Here is a 13,522-nt window from a genome sequence, read left to right as displayed (position 1 = left end):
AATGAGGTGAGATCCTTTAACAGATCCAGAATTGGCATTCAGTTCCAGGACTGGCACCTCACCCTAGCATGCTGTGCCAGACGCAGCACCATTATTGAGGCCATTTTCCTCATTGGCCCACTCTATAGCTTTATTTTTTAATGAATGTTATTTTTTTTCTCTCAAATAAAAATACGCCAATACTGCATATATGCGTTTTAATACACATCACTCTCGATTAAACTATCGGCTTACACAATAACATCTGCAGGCGTTAACTTTAACACTAGATAAGTTCGTTTAACTCCTTAAAAAGTTACTTGGAAAGCGCAAATCCGAATGGCGATTATACGGCCTACGTCTGCATAACAAGCCTTAGAATTTAAGATTGGCACAAAATGCAGCCAATCACAGCCACTCGAGGCACGTGACGTTGCCGGAGGCCATTAACCAGTTAGTTGAAGTGACGTTGCTTTGGCACTCACGTTGAGCTCCACTGAATCGATTATGATTCGCTGAAAGGAGTCCTTTAAACAAAAAGAATCGTTCGCGAATCGCCCGTCACTAGCGGGGGCGGTTCTGCCATCAGGGCGTTCTGGGAGCCGGTCAGTCCATGAGACGACATCTGAGCGGCCATACAATATTGCGTAGATGATAACCTGCTAATAAAGCACTCCGTACGTTTCCTGATGTACTTGATGCTTGCGTACTCTGCGAGTCTGTTGAATGTTTATTTTTTCATTGTGTATTTATTACTTCCTTTTGGTTGAAGCTTTTTCTAGACCTACAAAGAGGAATTGGTAGAGAAATACCCCATGAAAGTTCCTACATACGAGCGGCACGGTAGCGCTGCTGCCTCGCAGTTAGGAGACCCGGGTTCGCTTCCCTGCGTGGAGTTTGCATGTTCTCCCCGTGTCTGCGTGGGTTTACTTCCGGAGTCCAAAGACATGCAGGTTAGGTGGACTGGTAATCCTAAATTGTCCCTATTGTGTGTGTGTGTGCCCTGCGGTGGGCTGGCGCCCTGCCCAGGGTTTGTTGGCTGGGATTGGCTCCAGCAGACCCCCGTGACCCCGTAGTTAGGATATAGCGGGTTGGATGGAAGTTCCTACATACTTCTATGTTGTAATAATTCATTATAATTCGTTATTATGTTAATTATTACACTCGCCAAATTGTAACTACACAAGATGAGACTCTCCAGAAGGACGCCGACCTTTACAACTTTTGAATACGTTTGCGATCGCGACAAATCTAAACGTTAAATAAGGCTGTTGCTTTGTGGTGCTGAGGTGTCACCCATCGCATGGCAGCACTCGGGTCCTAATCTGGATCCTGAGTTGGTTTGTCGTGTGGTGGGTGCGGCAATGCGTTGTATCAGCGCCTGCTCCTAACCTCCATCTATCTTTCTTAAGGCTTTTCGGCGTCATTTGATGTAAATATTTTACTGCTTACTTATGTTTTTTATTCTATGTTTTAAAATGTTAGAATATTCAATCATGTGATACTTTTTTGAATGTGCAAAGTGTTTCATCATTTTAGGGGGGAAAAAAACCATCTGAAGGTTAAGGGGCGCGTACTCCGGATACCGATGGGGACCCCCTCCCGAGTCTTAGGTGTATGATGATAATGTCCGCGGTATGTACACAAAGGGGCGCGGTTTTGATATCAATCTGAAGGATCGCGCTGTCCGGTCACCGACGTGGGGGTACGAGGTCGTCAAACTATGATGATAATGAGTGGGCGCCGTTAATAAAAAATAAACCTAAGAGGTACCCCAAGGTCGTCTAACTCCGATTATACTAAGTGGGCACTTTTTATGAAAGTAAAAGTGCGCACGCTCAATGTACCAATCTGCGCAAAATGTATGCCATTGAAGGGGCGCGCGTTCCGGACATTGAGGCGGACCCCTTCCCGAGTCTTTGAAGTACAGTATGATCATAATGTCAGCATTACGTACACAAAGGGCGCCGGTTTTTTTTTTTCTTTCTGGAAGTGCGCTTTCTCCGGACACCTTATATATGAGGTGGTCAAACTATGATGGTAATGAGTTAATGAAAATCAACCCAAGAGAAACCCAAGGCTGTCGAACTCTGATTATACTGAGTGGGCGCGGTTAATAAAAGTAAAAGTGCGCATGCTCAATACAGCTAGGGGCGCGCGGTCTTTAAATTCCGAGATATGCGCGCACAGTTTGTGCTGCTGATGGCGTGCGCGCTCCGGATACCGAAGCAAGTTAAATATTAAAGATTACCCGCTACGGACAACGAGGAGTGACCAGCCCAACCGGAGTGCGCTCATTAGGCCCACTTGCGACAAATGTAGAGCCGCCTTTGTAACTACCTGTGTCTGGATTCGATTAGGCTGTGATGTTCAATCCTTGTGAACTGCTGACCTACTTTATGGGTGTCATAGACTGGCATTCCCATTAAGAGGTCGGTTCTACTGGCTGCTTTGGAAAGTCTAAACAGGGTGTCACTCAGGACACAAAGGGTTAAATGGTTCTTTTCGCCATGGGCAGCACCCTTTGTTATCTTCCTGTTGGCACAGTTGCCGGGAGCCACCAGATGTGACTAACAGAGGTGACGTTTGGTGTCATTCGCTATGACGTGCCACCACATGTGCTGTGAAATCTGTTGAGACGATTCGGAGGGAGTATCCTCCTGTGTTTTGATTCGCTGTCTGCTTTTATTTTAAAGATGTTGGACTTATTTCTGCTCTGTGCCCTCCACCACACGCCCTTTGTGATAATCGGACCTTTGAGCCTGTGGACAGAAATGCGTGGGTGTGTGTAGAGAGACACCTGATAAAGTGTGGCTGGGTGCATTTTCATAGTCTGTGCTGGGCACTGCCCTGGCAGCACTGGTTGCCAAACTGGAGTCAACCCGGATAGAATGTCCATCCATGGCAGGATACACCCCATCTATGTGTTTAGGGAAGCAGGCATGTTTGTGTGCCACCTGACCCTGAACAGAAAAGCATGACACAGTTACAGACAGTAGGGATGATCACAGGGAGAAACACCAATGAGAAATAACCAGGAAATACACAGAAAATAAAGGCACACCAAAACAGGTCATTAGATAGACATGAAAGGCACTATATAAGAGAGAGATAAATAGATAAGAAAGGCACTATATATTAGACAAATAGATAGATGTGATTGGCATTGTATAATAAATAGATAAACTGACAGATAGGAAAAACACTATATAGTAGCTAGAAATGAAAGGCACCATATAAAACATAGATATGAAAGACATTATATAATGGATAGGTAGAATGTGAAAGGCGCCGTATAATAGATAGATACTGTAATTGTGGATGGCGCTATATAATGGTTATAATGGTACTGCAGTGGACTCCGCAGGATTGGTCATTTTCGGAGGGTTAGGTGCCGATCACAAATTCAATTCAACAAGTCGCGGGTGGGCACCAGCCTTTGGACTGCTCTAGGAAGGTGTGCTGGTGCCATGGCAGCTGTGCCCGAGGGCCTGTCGTTTTCTTTTTATAGTTGCCTGCCGTTGTGCTTTGTACTAATCTGGCCATTCAGCTTTTTAATTACTGAAGGCGCATTTCTGTATTGAAGCGAGAAACTGTGAAGGGCAGTTTGAGGTGCATGGAGGCCGAGGCGTTTGGCGGGCCGCGACTCGTGGACCCCCAGCCTTCTCTATTTATAGGCAGCACGGCCCAGCACCACTTAGTGCCGCTTCCTAATTGGCCTCCACAGTTTCTAAGGCAACTGCATGCAATCCTGAGAGCCAGAAGTTAGCAGGATGAAGCAGATGGCATTTGTTAGCAGCGGTGATTAATCAAAGCCAGCCTTACCTCCGCAGCCGCAGCTCCTTCTTATTCAGAGTTACTTTGGCATGCCCAGCACTCTCTTCTCAAAAGCCCACCTTCATGTGATAGTATGAGACCCTCATGCCTCACCAATCTCCACACGGGTGATGCCCACCTCCACATCCCCTACTGTCTTGCATTAGGTTGCCCCCTATGGAGGGTGATGTCTTAACTCATGCCCATTAATTTGGAGTGCCCGGGGAGGTTGATGGTGCCAGTGGGCTCGCTGGTTCTTGTGAGTTCTGCTCAGTCTTCATCTTCGAGATGGATGATTCTGAGCTTGGCGATGGGTGCCGACGATATTCTTACAGTTCCCTGAATCCTTTTAATGTTGTGCTGAGCAGATCTGGCAGGTACTTGTTGGGCTCCATTGGCTGATTGAATCCTGTTGGCATTTGGGCAGGTGAGAAGTCATCTGCCCACTTCTACTCTACCGCCGACCTGCCCAGGTGTGTTTTTGCTGTTGTCCATACTGCTCATTGATTCTCCTTGACTCCTCTCCTGCACTCCATTTGAATACATGATCCTGGCTACCATCATCGCCAACTGCATCGTGCTGGCCCTGGAGCAGCACCTTCCTGGAGAAGACAAAACGCCCATGTCCAAGCGGCTGGTGAGTGACCTCTTTTCTTGTTTTCCTCTTCTCCTGAGATGCCACATTTGAAAGACAATTGAAAAAAAACTTTGACTGTCAGAGGGATGGGTGACAATGTCAATGGACAAGTCGTAGCGTTGCCCCCCTGAAATGTGAGGATGTCATGGGGTACACTGGGCTTATAGCCAACTCCTAGGTGCCCAGAGGAACACAATGAGAATGAGGGGCCATTTAGTTTTGGTTAGAACCCTGCATTGTAATCAGGAACAAAACAATAGCCTATCACAAAATACTGAATGAATGTTAATGCAAGGACTGGGTGATTAAAAGGATTTGGGGGCAAAATTAAATGGGAAATCATAAAACAGACTAGAAAATGTAATCCACACCAGTAAGTGAGAGGTGGAGTTCAGAATGATGGAGAACAGCCGTGTTCTGATCAACCCTCAAAATGAGGAGTGGCCTCCAGAAGAAGACCTCTGAGCTTCACTGACATCTAACGGCCAAACTCAAAAAGCAGGCTTCAGGCCTGCACAGGCTCATTAAAAACGGGGATAGGCTTTTCTAATACAAGAACCAATAAACACTCTAAAACATAAGGGGGGAATCACAAAAAAAATACAACTGGCCCCTCAATACCAATAAAGGCCTAAACCACCAGAATGGAGCCTCAGACTGTCTTATTTGCAAGCCCCAAACTCCTAATGCCTGATCAAAGCCTTTAATTGAAGCCTACTTTACAAAACACTCAGCACCAAAACAAGTGTAGCAACCCCAGGGTCCTGGCCTGAGAGGGAGACACTGCTTAGGTGGTTTGGGAACTTGGAACTGCTTCGGCTTCTCCAGGTGTTACTGTCCCCTTGGACATTGTCCCTCTCAAGACTGGACCCTGAGGTCACTGCACAATTTTGAACAGTCTTCAGTTTGAAGATTTATTTGCCATATAATGGAAATAAAGGAAGAAAAACTTGAATGGGAATCAATAACCAAAGCAAACATTCTGAAAGATAAGAGGGGGAAATCACAGAAAAACCCCTGGCCCTACAATACCAAACAAAGGCCTAAACGTCTAAAATGAAGCCTCAGACTTTCTTATTGGCAGGCTCCACATTCCTAATGCCCAAATGAGGCCTTGCCTTCCAGGTTTAACCAAAGCCTATTATACAAAACACTTGGCACCAAAACAATTGTAGCAACCCCAGGGTTTGGGCCTGAGAGGGACACACGGCTTAGGTGGCTAGGACCAGGAGCTGCTTTGACTTCTCGAGGCATTACTGTCCCCTTGGACATTGTCTAGGCCACCTGAGGAGTGTGACCTTCTCAAGTCTGGACCCAGGGGTCACTACACAATTTTGAACAGTCATCAGTTTGAAGATTTATTTGCCAAATAAATTGAAATAAAAGCAATAAAAACCTGAATGGGAATCAAAAGAAAGCTAAAATGGTAAAAAGGCAAGAGAGGGAAATTGCAGAAAAACCCCTGGCCCTACAATACCAAAATAGGCCTAAACTTCTGAAATGAAGCCTCAGACTTTCTTATCGGAAGGCTCCACATTCCTAATGCCCAAATGAGGCCTTACATTGCGGGTTTAAACAAAGCCTACTATACAAAACACTCGGCACCAAAACATTTGTTTCAATCCCAGGGTCCGGGCCTGAGAGGGACAAACTACTTAGGTGGCTAGGACCAGGAGCTGCTTTGGCTTCTTAAGGCATTACTGTCACCTTGGACATTGTCTAGTCCTCCTAAGGAGCGTGTAATTCTCAAGTCTGGACCCTGGGGTCACTAGTTATTTTTAAGATTTGTCAAATAATTGAAATAAACCAGGGATCTGTTCTTAACTCAGTTTTTCTTTTTGTAAAAACTTGATTGCTTTGTATGGATTGTAATAAAATTAATAAAAATATAAAAAAAAAAATAATTGAAATAAACGAAATTAAAACCTGAATGGAAATCAAAACAAAGCTAACACACTGAAAGGTAAGAGGGAGAAATCACAGAAAAAAACCCTGGCCCTACAGTAACAAAAAAAAAGGCTTAAACTGCTGAACTGGAGCCTCAGACTTTCTTATCTACAAATTCCAAACTCCTAATGCCCAAATGAGTCCTTGCCTGCCAGGTTTAACCAAAGCCTACTATACAAAACACTTGGCACCAAAACATTTATAGCAACCCCAGGGTTTGGGCCTAAGAGGGACTGGAGCTGCTTCAGCTTCTCCAGGTGCTACTGTCACCTTGGACATGTCTAGGCCACCTAAAGAGCGTCTCCCTCTCAGGTCTGGACACTGGGGTCGCTGCACAATTTTAAATTGTCTTCAATTCAGGGATTTATTTGCCAAATAATGGAAGTAAAGCAAGGAAAAACTTGAATGGCTATTAAAAACCAAAGCTAACACTCTGAAAGATAAGAGGGGGAATCACATAAAAACCCCTGGCCCCAGAATACCTAACAAAGGCCTAAACGTCTGAAATGGAGCCTCAGGCTTTCTTATCAGCAGGCTCCAAACACCTAATGCCCAAATGAGGCCTACTATTGTTTTCAGATCACTCTGTGCAGATGATGTTGTCCTCCTTTTCCTGATCTGACTGTGACCTTCAGCCTGAGTGATTCTCTGCTGATTGTGAAAGGGATGGGATGAGGATCAATCCCTCCAAGTCTGAAGTCCTGGTTCTCACTCAGAAAAGAGTCGATTGCTCTCTCCAGGCGAAGTGAAGTCAGGTGAGGCGGGGGGTCGTTCTGTCCTAAGCTGAGGAGTTGAAATAGCTCATGATTTTATTTAAGAGTAACGGAAGAAGGTTAGCGTGAAGTCGACAAGTGGATTAGAGTGGAGGCAGCTGTTCTGTAGGCACTGATCTGCTCCTTGGTGCTAAAGTGGGAGATGAGTCTAAAGACAAAACTCTCAGCTTACCAGTCAGTCTACATCGCTGTCTGCACCTGTGGTCTACCTATAAGACAATCTACAAACTAAATTGGCATACGAACATAAGAAATTTGAGAAATGAGAGGAGACCATTCAGTCCATCAAGCCTGTGTGTTTAGCTAATAGCTAAGCTGACCCAATCCTGCTAGATATCATCAGTTTCCTTCCCTCCACTCCATGAAGGAGCCAATACAAACACAAAACAATACTTCAAACTAGGGAATCCATTCCTGGACGATTCCCATTCCCGCATTCCCGGGAATGAAACTGCTGGAATTCCCGGCTGAACGACAACGGCCAAGCTCACATATATATCGCATAAAAATATAGTTGACAATAATGAAGTGGCACATTTCTTTGGCCCACGGTGTAGTCAACAACAGACCAGCAGCAGTCAGTCTCCCGGCTCCCACTAAGACTGAGCATAGCGGACTGGGAGGAACCTGCACTCTGCAGCTCACAAATGCCGGGACGGGGCAGAGTTCATTGACGTTTGTGGTGTTGGCAGTACAGGCTGGTGTCAAGTTTCCAACTGGAGTAGAGCTCGGGGCCAGTCGGCAGTCGGAACATCAGTTGTTTGCGTTCTCCGCAACTGGCGTACTCTGCACAAAGGTGCACTCTCGCCTGGACGACCGCACGCTCGACATGTTGTGCTTTCTACGCTCTTATTACCGCAACTAACTAGATACATGTTCTGTACTTACATGACAGCATGAACCAAAAGTAGTTAAGGTTAGTCTTTTATTGGTGTCAACATATTGCAGTAGTTTTATTAAAAATAAGTGTCGCTCGTTCTAAAACCGTTCACATGTGAGATGCCCGTACACTATGTCATTCCCAGCGAGCCCGGGATTCCCAGGAATGACATGCGGGCTTCCCAAATTCCCGGGAATGGATTCCCTACTTCCATCCATCCATTATCCAACCCACTATATCCTAACTACAGGGTCACGGGGGTCTGCTGGAGCCAATCCCAGACAACACAGGGCACAAGGCAGGAACAAATCCCGGGCAGAGGACCAGTCCACCGCAGATTCCCTACTTTAAACCAAATATTCATTACGAGAATATAGACAGACAAGAGAGCAAAACCAATCAATACCAAAATCTACAACAAAATGTTTGAAAACAAAAAAGGTTCAAAAATAAAAAGAACCCACTTGACCAGGGATGAAAGCTGGGCTGTTCCACAGCCACCAGGAGAAGAACGGGGAATAAACTGGAATGTAGTCGGGGAACAGAGGGGATCAGCTAGTAAGCTCAAATCCACACTAACATGCATACGGTTTGAAAAATACAAGTTTTTAATCGCAAATATTGATGATATTTGTGATACTTTGATTCTTTACTGGTGGTCCCAGCACTCCCCCCGAAGATTAAAAATGACGTCTTTCAAGCCTAGGCATGTGGGGTATCGTTTCAGACAATTTCAAGGTCTCCGACAATGAATATGTGGTTATTTTTGATTTTTGATCCTTCACTAGCCCTCTACGGACCACCTTCAGAGGGTGAAAACTGACAAATTTCTGCTACAATCAAGATTGTTAAACTTTAAATATTTAAATTGAAGCACACTATTTATTACAGGGTGGCCCGTGATAAAGTGGCCCACCAACACCGAGACGACTCCTGTCATGTCTGCCGCCAGATAGGTGTCTGCGGTCAGGTCGCCTGCCTTGTTTCCTCGCTGTTTGACCCCTGGAAACCACTTTTGTGGTGGCGGATGGTGTTTGTATGTTTGCCATACTTCCCGCATATTTGTGCCTACTATTTGGGAGCATTTCCCTGACCAAAGGATTATTAGCAAGGGTTTATGGCCACCACGTTCGCCTGACTTAACAACGGGTGACTATTTCGCGTGGGGTCTTTTAAGGGGCTGTCTGTATGAGACAAAGTTGAACACTGAAAATGCGATACAGAGAGTCGATCCCATGACGTTGCAAAGAGCGTAAGCGAACAGACTGACATGGGCACAGAGATCACAAGGAGATCACTTTCAGCATCTTCTGTAAATGTGAGTACCAGATTTGATCAGGCAGTCGTCTCGGTGGAGGTGAGCCACCCTGTATTTTCAATATTTAATACAACTGTCCTGTTTACTTCTCAATCAATCAATCAACTTTATTCAAAGTGCAAAAATCACCATGCAGCACAGCCCCAATAGACTGTACAAATTAGAAGAATACTTAAAACATAATACAGTGGTACCTTGAGATACGAGTGGCCCAACATATGAGTTTTTTGAGATGTGAGCCATCAAAGAGCTTGTCGCCGCACATTCTGAGGAACTGAGGACGGAGGAGTTGACGGAACTACAAATGCAGCAACATATGGAGGTTCTGCAGGAGATCGGCATTGCAGAGGCAGAGGAGCTTATCTCTTCAAGTGAGATAAAGGAAGTGCTGGCAATGTGGGAAAACGTTTCGGACTTTATTGAAAAGAAACACCCTGAAAAAGTTGCAACTGATCGTGGAGCGGCGCAATTTAATGACACTTGCCTAACTCATTTCAGAAACATTCTAAAAGGGAGGAAGAAACAAAGCTCCTTGGACAGGTTTCTATTGAAACACACTGTGAATGAAAGTGACGACATCGTGGCAAAAAAGAAAAAAACTAGTAAAGTGAAATAAAACAAATAATACGATAAATAGATAGCGTAGTTGGCAGGATTAGATAGATAGATATGAAAGGCACTATATGAGATAGACAGATAGACATGAAAGAGATAGATAGATAGTGTAGTTGGCAGGATTAGATAAATAGATAGATAACATAGTTGGCAGGATTAGATAGCTAGATAGATAGCGTAGTTGGCAGGATTAGATAGGTAGATAAATAGATACTTTATTAATTCCAAGGGGAAATCCATATACTCCAGCAGCAGCATACTAATAAAAACAATATTAAATTTAAGAGTGATAACAATGCAGGCGTAACAGACAATAACTTTGTATAATGTTAACATTTACCCCCCCAGGTGGAACTGAAGAGTCTCATAGTGTGAGGTCTCCTCAGTCTGTTAGTGGAGCAGGACGGTGACATCAGTCTGTCGCTGAAGCTGCTCCTCTGTCTGGAGATGATCCTGTTCAGTGGATGCAGTGGATTCTCCATGATTGACAGGAGTCTGCTCAGCGCCCGTCGCTCTGCCATGGATGTCAAACTGTCCCGCTCCGTGCCTACAATAGAGCCTGCCTTCCTCACCAGTTTGTCCAGGCGTGAGGCGTCCCTCTTTTTTATGCTGCCTCCCCAGCACACCACCGTGTAGAAGAGGGCGCTCACCACAACTGTCTGGTAGAACATCTGTAGCATCATATTGCAGATGTTGAAGGATGCCAGCTTTCTAAGGAAGTATAGTCGGCTCTGTCCCCTCTTACACAGATCATCAGTATTGGCAGTCCAGTCCAGTTTATCATCCAGCTGCACTCCCAGGTATTTATAGGTCTGCACCCTCTGCACAGTCACCTCTGATGATCATGGGGTCCATGAGGGGCCTGGGCCTCCTAAAATCCACCACCAGCTCCTTTGTTTTTCTGGTGTTCAGGTGTAGGTGGTTTGAGTCGCACCATTTAACAAAGTCCTATCTATCTATCTATCTATCTATCTATCTATCTATCTATCTATCTATCTATCTATCTATCTATCTATCTATCTATCTATCTACAGTGGGTACGGAAACTATTCAGACCCCCTTCAATTTTTCATTCTTTGTTGTATTGCAGCCATTTGCTAAAATCATTTAAATTCATTTTTTCCCTCATTAATGTACACACAGCACCCGATATTGACAGACAAAAAAATAATTTTTGAAATTGTTGCAAATTTATTAAAAAAGAAAAACTGAAATCTCACCTGGTCCTAAGTATTCAGACCCTTTGCTGTGACACTCCTATATTTAACTCGGGTGCTTTCCATTTCTTCTGCTCATCCTTGAGATCCCCTTCATTTGGGTCCAGCTGTGTTTGATTCTACTGACTGGACTGATTAGGAAAGCCACACACCTGTCAATATAAGACCTTACAGCTCACAATGCATGTCAGAGCAAATGAGAATCAGGAGGTCAAAGGAACTGCCTGAAGAGCTCAGAGTCAGAATTGTGGCAAGGCACAGATCTGGCCAAGGTTACAAAAAAAATTCTGCTGCACTTAAGGTTCCCAAGAGCACAGTGGCCTCCATAATCCTTAAATGGAAGACGTTTGGGACGACCAGAACCCTTCCTAGAGCTGGCCAAGCTGAGCTACCGGGGGAGAAGAGCCTTGGTGAGAGAGATAAAGAAGAACCCAACGATCACTTTGGCTGAGCTCCAGAGATGCAGTCAGGAGATGGGAGAAAGTTGTAGAAAGTCAACCATCACTGCAGCCCTCTACCAGTCAGGGCTTTATGGCAGAGTGGCCTGTCGGAAGCCTCTCCTCAGTGCAAGACGCATGACACACTGCACGGAGTTTGCTAAAAGACACCTGAAGGACTCTGAGATGGTGAGAAATGAGATTCTCTGGTCTGATGAGACCAAGATAGAACTTTTTGGCCTTAATTCTAAGCGGTATGTGTGGAGACAACCAGGCACTGCTCATCACTTGTCCAATACAGTCCCCACAGTGAAGCATGGCGGTGGCAGCATCATGTTTTTCAGCTGCAGGGACAGGACTGCTGGTTGCAATCGAGGGAAAGATGAATGCGGCCAAGTACAGGGATATCCTGGACAAAAACCTTCTCCAGAGTGCTAAGGACCTCAGACTGGGCCGAAGGTTTACCTTCCAACAAGACAATGACCCTAAGCACACAGCTAAAATAACAAAGGAGTGGCTTCACAACAACTCTGTGACTGTTCTTGAATGGCCCAGCCAGAGCCCTGACTTAAACCCAATTGAGCACCTCTGGAGAGACCTAAAAATGGCCGTCCACCAACGTTTACCATCCAACCTGACAGAACTGGAGAGGATCTGCAAGGAGGAATGGCAGAGGATCCCCAAATCCAGGTGTGAAAAACTTGTTGCATCTTTCCCAAGAAGACTCCTGGCTGTATGAGCTCAAAAGGGGGCTTCTACTAAATACTGAGCAAAGGGTCTGAATACTTAGGACCAGGTGAGATTTCAGTTTTTCTTTTTTAATAAATCTGCAACAATTTCAAAAATTCTTTTTTGTCTGTCAATATGGGGTGCTGTGTGTACATTAATGAGGAAAAAAATGAATTTAAATGATTTTAGCAAATGGCTGCAATATAACAAAGAGTGACAAACTGAAGGGGGTCTGAATACTTTCCGTACCCACTGTATCTAGTTTAAAAGGTTACCGTTGTAGAGATCAGCGTTTGCCTCGTCCTTTATTTCCTCACTGTTTCTCCACACTTCCCGTATTCTTCGTCATTACGTCCCCTACGTGCAGAATGATTTTGTGGTCATTTACACGAATACCGCACAGTCGATAGTCAACATATTCTGTGTGATTTTTCTACAATAAGCAGTGTCAATAAACAAGTTTGTTTCAATAAATAGCTTCTTCTTTGATTTCCATTGTTTTCCATTGCCCGCCCCTTGTAGATCTCTAACGCCCCACAGGTTGAGAAACACTGATTTAGCACAACTTTCTGCCAGTGGGGTAAGCGAAAGATTTCTTAAACTAAGCTAAATAATCATAAATGCTAATTTTCTGACAAGTCGATAATCCCTACAATGAGGAAAACAAGATTTCATGTCACAATATCAATATTTTTCACTTGCTTAGATTTCATTTTTTTGCAGTGTAACAATGGATGATTGTGTCAAGGCGAGTAAAACAAGATGGCGGTCGCGGCTAAAACATGGAATTGTTTATTTTGTTGAGAATACTGACGTGTGAGAGACCATGAACAGGAAATGAAAATGACCTCGAGATTCAAAGTCCCAAGAGGTACCAACCGGGAGACGAGGAGGAGATCTTTTGTCAAAGCCGGAATGCGACTGAGTCAAAAACAATAGCAGGGGATTCGGGAGAAAACCACGCAAGGTACGGTCTGTCCGTCATACCCCCGAAACACCCAGGGTGATCTTAGTGACATCACAGAATGGAGTCAACAACGAGTGCACACTGGAGAACTCTGGGAAAGATCTCCATGGAGATGGTAGGAACAGAACCCCAATATGGCAGCGACCATACGGGTTTGACTCGATTGTATGGAATGTAACCTGCTTTAAATAAATTCGATTAAACTTT

The 13,522-nt window shown here is 44.7% G+C and overlaps 1 protein-coding gene across 11 annotated transcripts in view; it reads left to right on the top strand.

Moving 5' to 3' along the window:
• The window catches only part of LOC120537999 (voltage-dependent R-type calcium channel subunit alpha-1E), a 368,732-nt gene that overhangs the window by 162,624 nt on the left and 192,586 nt on the right, over positions 1 to 13,522 (top strand). For all 11 annotated transcript variants that reach the window (XM_039767331.1, XM_039767338.1, XM_039767337.1 and 8 more), the window contains exon 4: positions 4,327 to 4,432. In XM_039767331.1, coding sequence (XP_039623265.1) covers positions 4,327 to 4,432 — 106 coding nt within the window. The remainder of the gene's footprint in view (positions 1 to 4,326; positions 4,433 to 13,522) is intronic.

The sequence above is a fragment of the Polypterus senegalus genome, chromosome 10 (assembly GCF_016835505.1).
Source record: "Polypterus senegalus isolate Bchr_013 chromosome 10, ASM1683550v1, whole genome shotgun sequence".
NCBI classification, from domain to species: domain Eukaryota; kingdom Metazoa; phylum Chordata; class Cladistia; order Polypteriformes; family Polypteridae; genus Polypterus; species Polypterus senegalus.
This window is presented reverse-complemented; position numbering and strand designations above follow the sequence as displayed.